The sequence below is a fragment of the Eurypyga helias genome, unplaced genomic scaffold (genome assembly GCF_000690775.1).
Source record: "Eurypyga helias isolate BGI_N326 unplaced genomic scaffold, ASM69077v1 scaffold8798, whole genome shotgun sequence".
In the NCBI taxonomy this organism is placed as follows: Eukaryota; Metazoa; Chordata; class Aves; order Eurypygiformes; family Eurypygidae; genus Eurypyga; species Eurypyga helias.
In genome coordinates, this window is record NW_010264935.1 from 33,956 (window position 1) to 49,052 (window position 15,097).

The window sequence follows — 15,097 nt, forward strand, 5'->3', positions numbered from 1 at the left end:
CCATCTTCTGAGTACTAAGAGTGCATAAATTTTGAGTTTCTTAGCCTAAAAAGAAGAAAGAAAACACTGCCTTTTATATCTGCTCAAAATGTTTCTAAAAATCTTCCGAGTTGAATACAGGACTGGAATGAAAGCTGTGTAGCTGCAAACGCGAGCAACGTCCGTGCGTCTCACTGGGTTAATTACTGCGTGGAGTACTTTGTAACTTGCTGGCACATTCTGACGTGGTTTGCTTTGGTCATGACCGGACTGTGAAAGGAAGTAGCAGTTAGGTATTGAGTTGACGCGTAACTAAGAGTAGTTTGAGACTTGATTTGTGTTGCTATTCTGTGCCGTATTTTTGGCTTCTGGGTTCTGAAGAACTGGAAACAAGGGAGCTGGTTTGTCCCTCCATGTATCTGAAACCAGCGTGAGCATACTCTGTGGAGAGGTTAGGAGATGATAGAGCTACATAAAGGCATACGAGGAGACAGATCAGCTCTTTTCTTCCACTTTGTGGCAAACACCAACATACTCCTACATGCTCCGAGATACTTTGTTTCTAGGAAATCATTTATATAAGTGAGAATGTTTATTTAAAAATAGGAATAAACAGAACTTGGGAATTTCTGCTGGAAGACCATTTTATTACCAACAGTTCTCATGGCATAATTTTCTTCTATTTTTTTCTTAAAAGCAGAGAAAGAGGCATTGACTTGAAACAGTTATGTTTGTCCAGGAACACATGCAAGAAATAGGGGAATTGATAACTCACCCTGTTTTCTGTCATTTGGAGAATTACTCATTTGTTCATGTCACCTGTCGTGCTCACCTAAGCAACAGCAATGTGTTCCCTGACCTTTATTCTTGCAATTAAAGGTGCTGCTATTAGTCAACTGTACTGCAATTAAGTCTACCTGTAACCTTAAAAGAGCAATTTCTGTTGATAAATGTAACTTTTTAGTGTGAAAATGAAGTTACACGTGTGATTTCCTTTGCTTATTTTATTTATATGATTAAAGAAGTCATGGTTGTGAGAGAATTCTAACTGCATGATATTGCCCCCCATATAACCTGATCAGTAGGTAAAACTGTGCTCATTATAATGTCCTGAGCTGAATTCATCTGTATGTCTCTAGTACTGCTGTACTGTTTTACTCCCAGTGAATATGCTGATAAATCTTTGCTTAGGATATTTTGTTCACCCTGCTTTCTTTCAACTATGTGATAAATCCTGTTTTCTTTCACTGCAATTTTTAGTGCTGTCAAATTATTTACTAACCAGTGCTGCTATTTCAAGATGTAGTTAATAATTAACATGAAACCAGATCATTTTATGAAAGGTTATTTTCCGATGACTTTTAAAAATCCTAGGAGAGGTTGAAAATACCATTATGATTCATATGGATTTGTTAGAAATAACAATATGCTCTCAGGTGATCTGTCTCTACTTTAAATTGCCTGCTAGGTTTAAGATAAGCTGGTGATGGTAATGTCTTGGCTCACAGGAGTCAACTCAGATTTATTAATAATATCCACTCATAAATTCAGGGTAACACTGTGCCTGTAATTTCAGATCCTAAAATAAGGTTTCATATACAGTTGCACAGAATTAAAATGCTACACAGTTGCCTTAATTTCCATTGAGAATTGGGATCAAGATCAAGGGCTTTATGTAGGGCAGTGTGTTTTCTTCCACTTGGATGCAAGCAACTCAATTCCTTGAAGAGATTCAGGCAACATTTTAACCCTTATTTACTTGTTTGATGTTGTCTAGGTTATGATATTCTCATGGTCCCATTAGAAACATCTTCAAGACTGATGACCCGGTTTTCCTTTGACAAGTTATTTCTTAGTTAAGTTTAATGTATGCCAACAGAGAAATTTAGGATCATCTCTAGTCTGGGGTTTACTTGTCTATAAACAGAGACCTGGCAAGACCCATTTGTGTTGTTGGAAGGCTTCAGTAAGGTCTCCCCAGAGCCTTCTCTTCTCCAGACTGAACAACCCTAATTTTCTCCGCCTGTCTTCATAAGACAGGTGCTTCAGCCCTCTGAACATCTTCGTGGTCCTCTGGACTTGCCCTGACCGGTTGATATCCTCCTTATGTTGGGGGCCCCAGAGCTGGATGTAGCACTCCAGGTGAGGTCTCACGAGAGCAGAGTAGAGGGGCAGAATCACCTCCCTTGACCTGCTGGCCATGCTTCTCTGGATACAGCCCAGGATACACTTGGCTTTCCAGGTCCCTCTGGATGGCATCCCTTCCCTCCAGTACATCGACTGCACCACACAGCTTGGTGTCATCAGCAAACTTGCTGAGGGTGCACTCGATCCCATCATATATGTTGCTGACAAAGATGATGTTGAACATGTGTGTGTGTAGATATATATACACACATACTTATACATATGTGTGTGTGTATATATATAAAAATATTAAAAAAATAATATGAGAATTTAACATCTCTTAAAGTATGGAGAAAATGGTTAAATATTAGATATCTACTGGATGATTCTCAGACTGTTACCAGTAAGCCACTCTAGGGTGAAGCAAGCTCATAAGTCTTTCATTAACTCAATGCTTAGATCTTCTGAAAAGTAAATAAATTTGCAGCCTACAAACTTGAGGGGGAATACTTAACTCCCAGCAAGAATGAAAGTGCCTTTAATGTAAGCAGGCAGTGTAATTTTTAGTACCTTGTGTTCAAGGGCTGTGTTCCAAGCTGAGGAAGCTCTATGCTAATCACGAACTGTGGTTCCCTGTCACGCTGGGGAAGCGTCTTGGGAAAACACTGGATGAGTGGGTTTCAGAGGGCGTTCAAGTCCTTGTCATGCTATAGATTGGGTCTCTCGTGGGACCCTGATCTTTGATTTATGTGAATATTTCTCATTTCATGGAGTATGGTGGGCATGTTTTCTACCTTAGTGTTTCAGCGAAGTATTTCCTCTGTAACCTTTTACATTCTTGTTTAATCTTTATCCTTTCACACAGAGTGCAGCAGAAGCTATATTTCAATACCTTTTGACTGCACCGTATTTTCAAGAAATGAATTCTTGTCTTACCTCTTGATATCCATATGCATTACTGGCTAGTCTGTATAACACCAGTAGATGGAAGAAGGGGTCTTTGGCTGTTGCATTACTGCCTAAAGGGGTTCATATATTGAAACATGAGACATACCTGGATGTTGGTTATTCATGTTCTTTAATTGCTGATGTCAGTTCAGTGTTCAGTCTTTGACAAGGGCAGGCAGTGAAGGATGTGCACCATGGACATTTGGAGAAAAAGTTTCTAAGTTACATGTGTCTGTTTATCCCACAGAGAGTGGGCCCTGTTGGTGTTTAATTAGAAAAGCAGGCTGTTTTTTCATGTTGTTCTGCTTAACATGGCTTGGTTAACAATGTTTCTGTGACACCTTTTTTATGAGTGTTTATGTTGTTGGCCACTGTATTGTGCAGACGTGGCTGTGCATAGCGGCCGTTAGGAAAAGATGTAGCTGTTCTACAGAGATTCAGTAAAAGCTAAAATATTCATCTGACTGCACCATCTGCCTCGTGCTCTCTCTCCTCTATGCATTCTTCAGGCTCCAGCATTGCTTGCACACACAGTCGCATTCTGGTTGTTGTCTCTCTGATTCTGCACTGAGAATGTTCTAAATATTCATACTGTTCGTATATATCATGCTAGGTGGCTGTGTATTATTAGAGATCCTGGGCTTTAAGCACATAGTCATCCATTGTTCAGTAAACACAATTACATTGCCCTATCTTTCATCTCTTCTCTAATGAATCCATGCTAATTGATTAATCAGTGCTGTTTCTTCACTATGATAATCCCGTATGAGGAATAGTAGTAACATAACTAACAATTACTGGCATATGTTGTACACTGAGGAAAACATAATGTGATACGCCGTAAGTGGCAAACTTACAGGGAACGGAGCGGAGCCTCAGCCGGGCCTCGTGTTCCAGAGCATAGCTCTGTCTGTGGGGAGGGGAGGTGGGTCTGACTAGGTTGCTTTTGGATGTCAGTGTGGTCCATGGGTTACTGGTACAGGGAATATCTTGGGCTATCACCGGTTAGTGGTGTGTTACGGAAAAGCCTGTCTGAGAAGATGTGGGCAATGCGATTTAAAGTTTCATCTCATGAATGGCAGGGGGGTTGGAACTAGATGATCTTTAAGGTCCCTTCCAACCCAAACCATTCTGTGATTCTATGATTCTCATACTGCTTACTGAATTAACTGCTGTCTTGACTTAAATAGGGCTATGACAGCGACTTCTAAAGTGAATTAGAGCTTTCTTATACCATTACAGCATCTTACTGATGTTACTGTTTAATTTCCAAAGTGATGGGTTGAGATTTCTGATCTAAGAGAGCTTAATGTTGGCTCTTGCGGGCTCTGCAGTGCTTATCAGGCCAATGGGGCAATGATTTGGTTTTCCTTGCTGTTACAGAATAAGAGAACTATGGGTTCCTCTTGACCAACCTAGCTTGTTTAAGTCATCTTGTTATATATACTCCATTCATAACGAGAACTAACAGCAAAATATCAAACACAATCTTCACTAAAGTCCCCTTTTTAACCTTGAAAATGGGTGTGGTTTTTAAATGTTGGAAACCATTGTTGTTCACTCCCGCTGTGGGTGGTGGTGGTGAAGATAGATACACATAATTTTCATTTGGATGAAGAAGACAAATTGAATAAAAGGTTTATTGCAAGGAATAAAGATGCAAGACAGAAGTGTCATTTGTACGTTCAGCTTTTAGATAAGACCCGTTCTTTAGAAGCCTTTCGGGGGATAGTGAGGGCATACTGGTGTAGCGAAAGCAGCAAGATTTAATTCGGTAGTGCAATTACATTTGTAAATATTGTTTTTCTTTTCTGCATTGTACGTTAGTGGTGTTTGTAATTATTATAATTTTTAAGTGTTCAGAATTAGTAGCTTTATGTGGTGTGAATAAAATCCAAATTCTATTTCTGGGGGAAATGGTGATGCAGCATCATACATACGATGGTCTAGATAAGATTTAGGTGTTCACTAAGTAATACTTTGAAGAAATTATCCTGATGTAATGTATAGTGGTTTCAGAGACTTCTTTCTTTACTTTTAAAAAGGAGTACAACCAGTTCCTCTGCACAAATAAGAAAGGAGTCAAAATACAGATTCCCGCCCCCCCCCCCCCCCAGATCTCATGGAAAAGGTTCTGTCAATTAAAAATCTTGGGAGGCTTAAAAAGTGAGTCAGATTAGGGAAGAGAAAGGTGATGTTCTCTTGGTCTGAGAAAACCTGGTGTATTTTCTTGTAAAAATATGATTTGTTTTCCCTGTTTTTGCACTATAAATTGCCCAATGGCAGTCTCTAACCAAGAGAAGGGGTTAGTGTTCATTTGTATAATGATAGTGCACTCTTTAAGTGATGCTTGTTGCCATGGGAATGCTTACAAATAATTTATGTAGGAAATCAAACGTCCAAAGGTTGTGCACTTTCTTTGAACACTGATTTTTGTCTCCAAGTGATTTTTTGTCTCCAATACAGACGAAATCTCAAGTTTTTCTTTGTAAACACCTGCTCCTTCACTGCCCTGCATGGCTGACAGCTATGTGTTTTCCATCATGAAAACCCCTCTAGAAGCATTTGGTAGTGCGGGTCTGTCTGAATGCTTACCTGATGAAAGCAGGCAATTAAAATCAGCATGATGAATGGGGGAGAGAGCTAATAAACAATATCCTCTGTTAAAAAGGTGCCAATGGTCATATGGCTGGCCAGTTACTGCATCCTTTCAGTGATTATTCCACTATGGACAGCTCCTAAAAGTTGTGAACACCGTATTACTTATGTTTCCAGTAGTGTTTTGGTTGGTGATGTTGTGTGGTTTGAGGGTTTTTTGGGGTTTCTTTCCCCTGCTGAAACATTTCCTTTTACTTCAAAAATTGATTCTCGGCCAGTAGAGAATTCCAAATATTTATCAATATGCTATTAATGCTTTTAAAAGCAGCTTTCTACTGCTTTGGAAAAGACACTGCTCACACCATCCCTTTGAAATTCTTAGAATGTTGGGCTTAATTCCAAGGTTTATGTGCAGGAAAGCTACTTCTGGAGACTTTTTACTGCTACAATTTTTCTATTTTTGTTTTCCTCTGAGCCCTTCTCAAAGGGAAGTACTTAGGCACTCAAGCTGCACCTCTTCCTTCCCTTCACCCATGCAAAACAACTGCCAAGAAAGGTGTGAACTCCAGGACTGTTACAACTGAATTATTTTTTTCTTTTTTTTTTTTCCTTCCTCAGTGTTAGAGAAATTTCTCTATCTGAGGACTCTTGGAGACTTTCATGACCAAAATTTTGTGTGATGATCTTGATCTCCAGGCCTAAACCAGTCCCTACTGCTCTTAAAAATAAAGAACCTAGTGTTTGCGTAGGACTTCAAGAAACAGCATTGCTCTTTCTGTGCCGAAAACGCTCCTCAGCTAGATTTGTTGCATGTGTAAGACTGGAAACAAACTGGGAGTAGGTAGAACAGGAAGGGTTAGGAAGAATGTTTTGAAGGTTAGTGTTGGCAAGATGTATTTTACATGTAGAGGTTGAACATTTCCAGAAGAGCTGAGTGGAAGTGAAGAGGTGAGAAGCAGGCGGATATAGCAGCTTGTGTCCCTGAAGAACTGAGACTCCTCTGGTTTTGGTTCCTGCTCTGTATTTGATAGTGCCAATATCTTGCCCATGTAGAAGACGGGCTTCAAGGTGCCTGCTGAATTTGGACCAGTGGTGATTAGGAGGGTAGAAGACATTGCCTCCCATGCTAAACCCCATGAGGTGCTCTTCTCTGTATGAGAGCACCCTGTTTACTACTGGGAATTTGCCCTCATATTCTTCTGACAGCAGTTGTGGAACCCTGAGCTAAGGCATAAGCAATAATTTTGAAAACATAAGTGTGTGCACAAGATGTTCCTGTCCCAGGTCTCCTGATGACAGAGTAAGTACTTCAGTTGAACTGTGCACGTGACATAGTTGCTCCTAATCTCCTTCTGTGCAAACTCGCCTGGAGTAATTGGACCTGCCAGGGAAGGGGGTTGCAGCCAGCATGATTTTGGCATTGAACAGCACAGTGGATGTAATCCACGAGTGGAGTTCAGCTGTGATAGTAACTCCCCAGCAGTGAGTTGTTGGCAAACAATTTGGGGGAATAATTTCTTACTCCAGACTGATTGCCCAGAGAGGGTCTATTTATGCCCTTGGTTTAAAATATCTTTTTAAGGGCCAAGCTCACTACAATATTGAAGAAATCCATTGGTAGTTGAGGATGTGAAATGTTGCTGTTGTGGTTCCTGAAACTGTCATGTAATTGCTAAAAGCCGTACTATATTATGGCTTTTCTTTGTGCTGTGCTAATTAAACATGAATCCACTTGCATATTATTAAAAATATCTGAGGATGTACAGCTATTCTTACGTTGAAAAGTGTCTCTTACCAGTACAGTAGAATACATTTCAATTGACAACATTGAAAGGAGGAGCTGTGTGATTCTAATTTTCATATTTGTTGCCTGGCTAAAAATCATCTTTAGCAAGTGATTAATTGCATTTGTAGATACTGCACAATTGCATCAATTATCCATTTCAAATGAATTTCATTCTGAATAGTTGAGAGGATGATGTAGTTTAATCAGTAAGTGAAATGGAAGTTCTGTAAGCTGTTTAAAAATACTTAGCACGTTTTATGGAGACAGTGTGATTTAAATCAAGCAGACCGCTGGAAAAGTAAGAAATACACAGTAACAAACACAAATACTTTTTCCTTCAGCATAGCGGGATTTTACTCTCTTGCATTGCATTGGTTTCCATCCTTGATATATTGATGAGAGTTCTACTGTGGGGAAGTTAGATGGTTAGGACTTTGCTAATTGAGGTGAATTAGTTGTGGTTACAAACACACCGTTTAAGTATGACAGCTTTAGCTTGCGTGTCTGTTGATCCACGTCTTCTCTTTTCAGGCAATCTCTGTAATGTTTAAGAGCATACTGAGCAACTCAGTTTTCTATTATTGGTTGGCTTTAAAAAGATGTTTGATATTTCATTACACTTATCTAGAAGGAAAAAATGAAAGTTATATGTTAAAATAACAAAATTAATTGGAAATTCTTTGAGGTGTTATGCATGCTTTTTGAAATACTAAACGATTCTTACATTTCAGGAACTGGTTTTGGGTGTACATAAAGCTGTGTGGGCAGGAAGATAAGTCTGGTATTGCCGTGGTAATGTAAGGTTAGCTAGGCAGATGAAATGCAGATACTGACACCAACTTTGGTTTTGTAGCTAAGATTTCAATGACTTAGTTTTGTGTAATTATTGAATGTTGGTATTTTACAATGTGTAACCTATTCAGAGCCTCTGATTTTAATGCTTTACCCCAGTTACAGATTTTTTTTTTTTTTTTTTGGTCCTCAGGGGTGTTCTAAGAACAGGTTTCTGCTGATAACTTACTTATTTCACTTGTCAGATTGTTCCCTGTCCTTGAGATAGCTTGTCTCTAAAATAACTGTTTTCTTAATGTAGAGTTTTATTAGGGCCATTGTGGATTAAAGGCCAAATGGGGGAATATAGATACTGATTTTTAGTCTAAGACGTCTTTTAAAACTTCTGGTTCACAGCAGTTTTGTTTTTACAGCCCGAGGGTGGCAGGTATATCGCAATGGTAACGTGGTCCAACAAAGTTTCTTAGCTGTTTCAGAAACCCACGCATACACAGAACTTAAGTTTTGTCCCAACAAACCAGAGTGAGCACGGAAAAGCCTTTCTGAAGCACAGGCATGGACAATGGACGTTACATGGTGGACATTACCTCAAGATGTGTGTAACTTTTGCTTCAGATAGGGTTAGCATTCTGTAACCTGTGCTTGCTTGTATTATTACTGAGTTAAAGGAGCCTTTATGTGCGTTCTTTGAGCTAGATGGTCTTGGGGATCGTCTTCTGTATGCAATGTCAGCTGTTGCATTTGTAGCTGTGACTGATGGTACACACCTTTACTTTGTAACAGGGACTAATTGGTTTGGGAATATTTATGAAAGAGATTATTTTTAAATCTAAAAATAGTGCTATGGCTTTTAAAACTCCCTCTGGCTGTCAGAAATGCTCACATGATCCTGAAAGTGTTGCTAAAAATGTTCAATTTTTAAATGTGGTAATTAAAATTGTCTGTTGTAAGAGCAGTAGATGAGACATTTCCTGCATTTGTAAACTAAGCATCCCTTTCACCCTCGGGTTTCCTTGCATCTGACTGTTTGTTATGTTGGTAGGATCTGAACTCCCACTGAACTTTCTTGGAGGAAGTTTTACTGTTGGCCAAGTTGGCACAGCGAGTGCTGCAGCCTGCCATCCTGCTCCCTGGCCCTTCTGCTTTAGGGTTTGGATCTCTTTCTTTTGTTTTAAAAAGCTGATGCCCTCAGGGAATACAATACCGTAAACTGGAACTTCAAACATATATTTTCACTTTCAATTATATCATTAAAAGAAAGTTTCAGATACAAATACTTTCCCCTGGGTATACTCGAGTGTCATAATTGGAGTAGATGCTGTATGTATTTCTTGTTAAGAGCTCTTATTTATTTCCTTCAAGTTTATTGTTAGTGGTTGATGACCATTTTATACTCCAAGTATACCCTGCACTTGGGATTTTCTCCAGCTGTTTATGTAGACTTCATATTATCTAAATTTATCTAGTTCTGAGATTTGTCTTATGTTGGTTATTGTTTGACAAGTTTTTTTTTTTTCCAAGTAGAAGAGGAAGTTTTTTGCTACATAGCTTTTCTAAAAGTGATATATTTGCAATTTCATACTACCTGCAAGCTTACTACTTGTCTTAAGAATAGTATTCTGAGCCTATCAGGGTGAATTGAGGTGATTTAGGGCCTTTGTGTGACCACTGGTGGCCCATGACTATTTCTAAAGCTCCTACTGGCCTAGATGGTACAGTCCACTCTTGGGTGCATGTGCACAAGTTTGCAGAACCACCTCAACAGCACATTTCTTTTTAGCTGAAATGTAATGCAAGAGTACACCATAACCAGAGTTTAGTTAGAAAACAGATCTGGTGCGTATTTTTTAAGATATGAAAATCCAGGTTTTCTGAGTTGCAGTGATAGTGAGAGAACAGCATTAGGGGATGATCGGTAGCCTGGCTGTCAGGGCAACGGTCTGCTCTGTTATCTGCTCAGGGCTGCACCCTTTGAAATAAAAACATTTCTTTTGACCATTTTCAGCCAATTCTGTCTCTCCCTCTCTCTCTTTCTAGCCAGAAACTGATATTTTCACATCTCTGTCCAAAAGTGCTGCTATTGCTTTTTTCCCCCAGACATTTAGTTATGGTTGTTATTTTTATTTTTTCTTCTTCTTCTTCTTCTTCTTTTTTTTTTTTTTTTACAAAATTAACATTTTGAAAAACTAAGGAAAAAATGGAGAATTTCTCTCACTCCCGAACCTCAATAAGATCCATGGCTGATTCCAGCGTATTTGCTGGTGGGCCTTATCTATGTCCGGGAAGACTGTGCATGTTAACAGAGTACAAGATTTTGCTGGTGTGTGCTCTGTTACACCTCCATGTTTGCCTAATTTGAGCGCTACCACATAATGGGTATGAGAGACTCAAGCATTCGGGTTACAGTTGTTTGCAGAGGGCTATTATTTAATAGGATTCCTCTCTTCTGCTTTGGTCTTGATTTGAAGAACATGATTTTTGCAGTGCTAAGAAAAATTGCCCAGTTCAAATTATCCCTCTGTAAATAAATTGAAAAATTTCCACCGTTTTTAGATGCAAATGTTTTCTTGTCTTTTGTTTTTGCCGCACCATTTTGCATTTTATTCCTGTATCCTAAGTGAAAACTGCAATACTGTCACTGTAAATCTGCTACACTGTCAGCTGAATTTGAGTCAAGTTTTAGGAGTCAGTGTCATTAATTCTGCTACTGTTGAAAAACTGCCAATCAGTCTTTAAAAGATGAACAAGAGATTGAGAATTTTTGTATGTATTGTCTCCTAATAGTGTGTTTAATTGTGCGTTGTTGGTTTGCTGTCATTCTGCTAGTTGTGCAGGAGATGATCTCTTTAAATTTAAATTTACTGTGCTTCTACTGAAATGCTGAAGTATGAAAGGAATTTGTCCGTTTGTAGGGATTGTTACGTGACTGGAGCTCTAATGTCATTCTCTGAGAGCTCAATTACAATTTCAGTGTTATGGTTCATGTTTCCTTGATCAGTTAAGACTTTAAATATATCTGTCTTTGTGTTTAGTGATTTGAGCATGTGATAATCTGTGATATGTGTGAGCACTGTATGCTTTCAAATCAAAACAGGCTGTGGTGTGCAGGAGGGGGCTGTGACCCTGAACTTCCCACTGTGGCATTTCTGAAGTCCCTCAGCACACTTCTGTCGATCTCAGGAGAGTGTAACTTTTATTTAGGAGCTTTTACTCTTAAAAAGAAGAAAGCAAGCGGTAATTGCAGTTATGGACTCCAAATTTCATCCTCTAATTCCTCACAGAAGTTTTATCTTCTGGAATGATGAAAATGTGGGAAAGTGGGACTGTCAGGCACCTCAGAAGGCTGGACCATTGTTTTCTGGCACAGGAATATGAACATGCCTTGAAGCATTTGTGATGTGTTTTTAAATCTCTTCTTGAAGACCTCTGTGGAAGGTCTGATACCCATAATATCTATAATAACCCTGTTATCCAGCTTCAAGACCCTTTTGCTGGTTCCATCTTTAGCAGAAAAGCAAGCTGTGTTGGTTGCCATCTTTTTGTAAAAACCTCTTACTTGGAGTGTAACTGTGTCCTTTCCAGTGTTGTGCTGTGTCACTAAACGAATCTCATTCCCAGGATGAGATCAGACTTGTTGATCAAACAGGGGTTTCTTGTGGTTTAAAACCAGTCAATCAGTCAACAGAAAAGTGAGATGAGATTGTGTTCTGAACATCAGTATTTGTCATTACTGTGAGTTACTGTTTCCCAAGGAAGTGGAGACGGAGGATGAGTATGGAGGTAACCTCACTACAGCGAGAGCAGCAGTAACCAAAAGCCCAGAAATAGAGAAATTATGTAGCTTGCGTAGGCAGACTTTAAATAGCAAACCAGTTGTGAGGCATGAGTAGCAAGTTCTCCGTCACACACTGAGCAGTGCTGTGTTGCAGCCAGTGTCTGGGAGAAAAGAGAGTCTAGTTAATTCAGAACCCAAAACCTACTCGTGGCATGGTTGTTTTCAACCTTCCAAAAAAGCCTTTATAGCACCAGTGATTAGTGGTTAGTTAAAGGAGATTAGCTTTGTTATGAGTATTATTGTTAGGAAGTTTGTCTGCTTCTGGCATCTGTTACTACCAAGGCGCTATCTTTTTTTCAAGATGAAGTCAACGTATGAAGGCTGTGTGTCACATTTCTGTTGCTAACACGCTGCTTGAGGTTGAGTTCCTGATTTGTGAGGTTAGTATGGAATATGCTTCATATAACAAGCATTGCTCCTTGACATGTGGTTGCACTGTGAAAAGCGATTGGAAAGGATGGCACGTACTCAATACACGTCTTTTAAAATAGTTCTTCCATTAGTGACAGAAGTTCGCTTTCAGTGAGCTATATTGGTCTTGCAGTGGAAGCCAAGTCTGTTGGCTTGTGCTCTGATTAACACACAAACAGAATTGCTACCAATAGTATAAGTTCAAAAGGGGTGTGTGAACCAGAAGGGGATCCAGCTTGATTTATATTCCAGAGGTTTGCTTGCAAGGTTGGTTATGATTCTTTTTTAAAAACGCAAAACAGCCACTCTTACCCCTAACTCTCTTGATATGTATAAACTGAAAGTAAGTTCTACAAATCGTTGAGGGACTGAAAAACACCAAACCTGTAGAGCCATCTTTTGAGAGAAATTGCAGGTTTTACTGTACAGTGTAGAGCTTTTATTGAAAATTAAATTACCTATCTAGTTGGCTTTGTTCTTTGGAATTAATTTATAACATTTCTACCTTTTGCCTTGAGACAACTTGATATGGCAAGTATATACACTGGAAAACTGTACCACTGCAACAACGAAAAATAATGATTAACTTTAGGCTTTATCTAGTTAAGATCAAGCTCTGAATTGAATTCTCTTAGTGTGTTGACAGCTGAAGATTTATGTCTTCCAGCTATATTCATGTTGCAGAGTTGGCAGAAGTGACCTCTCCAAAGAAGGTCTTTGTTATGGATTTTGCTCTGTTTACATTATTTCCATAAGGGTTGCAAGGAAGTAGAGTACATTAAAGCCAATATATCACCTGTTGACAGTGGTCTTATCTCATTGGTACCTCTAGAAAAAATGCAAACATTAGGAGTCTAAGGATCACAGAAAGAAAGTTAAAGAACAGTTTTCAAGAGCTTTAGCATTAATGTCAGGTCCCTGTGTGCACTGTTTTTTGCAGCTGGCCAAATGGTTGCATAATTGCTTTTTCTGTGAAGTTACTGTGAAAATGTTTTTACCAGATAAATGGTACTAAGGGATGGAAAGAGCAGAAAAAAAAGACACTGTGTTTATCCAAGGTCTGTGGAATCAATTGTGAGAAAGGAGGTGGTTTGGGATGAGAAAGTAACATTCAGGTTAGATAGGCAGACACGGAAGCAGTACCATGAGCTTCTCCAGTGGAAGCACGGTGGGACTCTGGTGTGAAGAGCAGGACTTTAGGTACCCTCCTGTTTCTCAGGGTGCTGTGTCATGTATGCTGCATATGGAATGGGTCTTTGTCCTCACTGTCAGTGAGATATGTTACTTATTGTTTGTTTTCTCTTCCAAAGATTCACTCAAATATAAACACAGACGTTGTTCTATATATATAAGTATGTACATAGTTTCAAAATGTGCTTCGAAATTTCTCAACAGGGTGCATCCCAGGTGTCCTTTCAGGATGGGGAGGTGAACCTCACTGGACCCACAGAACTTCTGTTGGCTCAGAGGGCACGGCTCCCTGTCAGGTAGGAACATCTTCTGTTCAGTGCTGACTCAAGTGTGGCATATCAACATGCAAGACAAGATTGACTTTTCATTTCAGCTGCACCTGTGAATCTGCATTGTGCTCATCATCGTGATCTCTTCCTTCTTGTCCCTTTCCTGTCCTAAAAATGCACTCAATTCACATACTGAAGCACATCTTTGTGCATGACAGTCTTTTACCCTTGTTGATGAATGTGAATGATTTTATTGTGGTGTTTGTAGTACAAGGGTGAGAGATGCTACTACTGTATACTCAGTGTTTTTGCTTTCTGCTCAGTCCTGCAAGTATTTAATGTCTTAAGTTAGAGTATGTTCTTAGGTAGTATATTATATCTCAACAAATAACCAGTCAGCTGAACCATATAATACTACAATGATCTTTTCCAGTCATTGGCATGTTTTATAACAGAATAAATAAAGACAGGACTAATGACAATTCTTTTGTAATTTCTGGAGGTGGAATTTTAATTTGGACTTGCTAGTAAAGGTGTTTAGAATAAGGGAAGCCAAGTGAATGCCTTCAGTCTATAAAATGTGGTATTTTTCCTTGCTTTCCTTCATGTTCTGGACTGGGACTGAAAGATTTTCAAAGCTACAGCAGGGTCTTGATTTGATATTCTAGAGAAGTCAGGTAGAAATTTGACACAGCCTTTAATATTGAATCCCTTAGCGTGGTAATACTGGTTTTGGAAACATTGCTTTTTCTAATAAGAATGCCTGTGTTAAGGAACAGTAAACACAAATCTGCTTGGAAGTGGATGTTTAGTTTAATAGCAGTGGATTAGCTCGAACTCAAAAGGGTAATTTATGCATAGATAATTCATTACATGTTTTCATTATGTTCTGTTTTGCTGTCTTCCCACTTCTTTCTAGCAGAGGTCAGGGTCAGTTTCTTGGTTTAAGCACTGTAGATACATAATTAAAGCGTAACTGCAGCGTTTTTTCCTTCTCTGTATTTTACTTTTTTTTTTAACCTTCTGTGTCTTTCATTTAGTCTAACAACACAGAAGTGGAACAACATGATTTAAAGAAGAAAAAGGCAAAAAACCCCGGTGCCTGCATGTTGTCTGGTTTCTCTCTAAACCTTTAGACAGTTAATCTCCTGAGAATTAGCT

At 39.1% G+C, this 15,097-nt stretch overlaps 1 protein-coding gene across 1 annotated transcript in view; it reads left to right on the forward strand.

Annotated features, from left to right (window-relative positions):
- The window catches only part of PARD3B (par-3 family cell polarity regulator beta), a gene marked incomplete at its 3' end in the record, with an annotated part of 137,954 nt that overhangs the window by 33,722 nt on the left and 89,135 nt on the right, over positions 1 to 15,097 (forward strand). The window contains exons 4-5 of the mRNA XM_010156547.1: positions 263 to 267; positions 13,872 to 13,963. Of these exons, the coding sequence (XP_010154849.1) occupies positions 263 to 267; positions 13,872 to 13,963 (97 nt within the window). The remainder of the gene's footprint in view (positions 1 to 262; positions 268 to 13,871; positions 13,964 to 15,097) is intronic.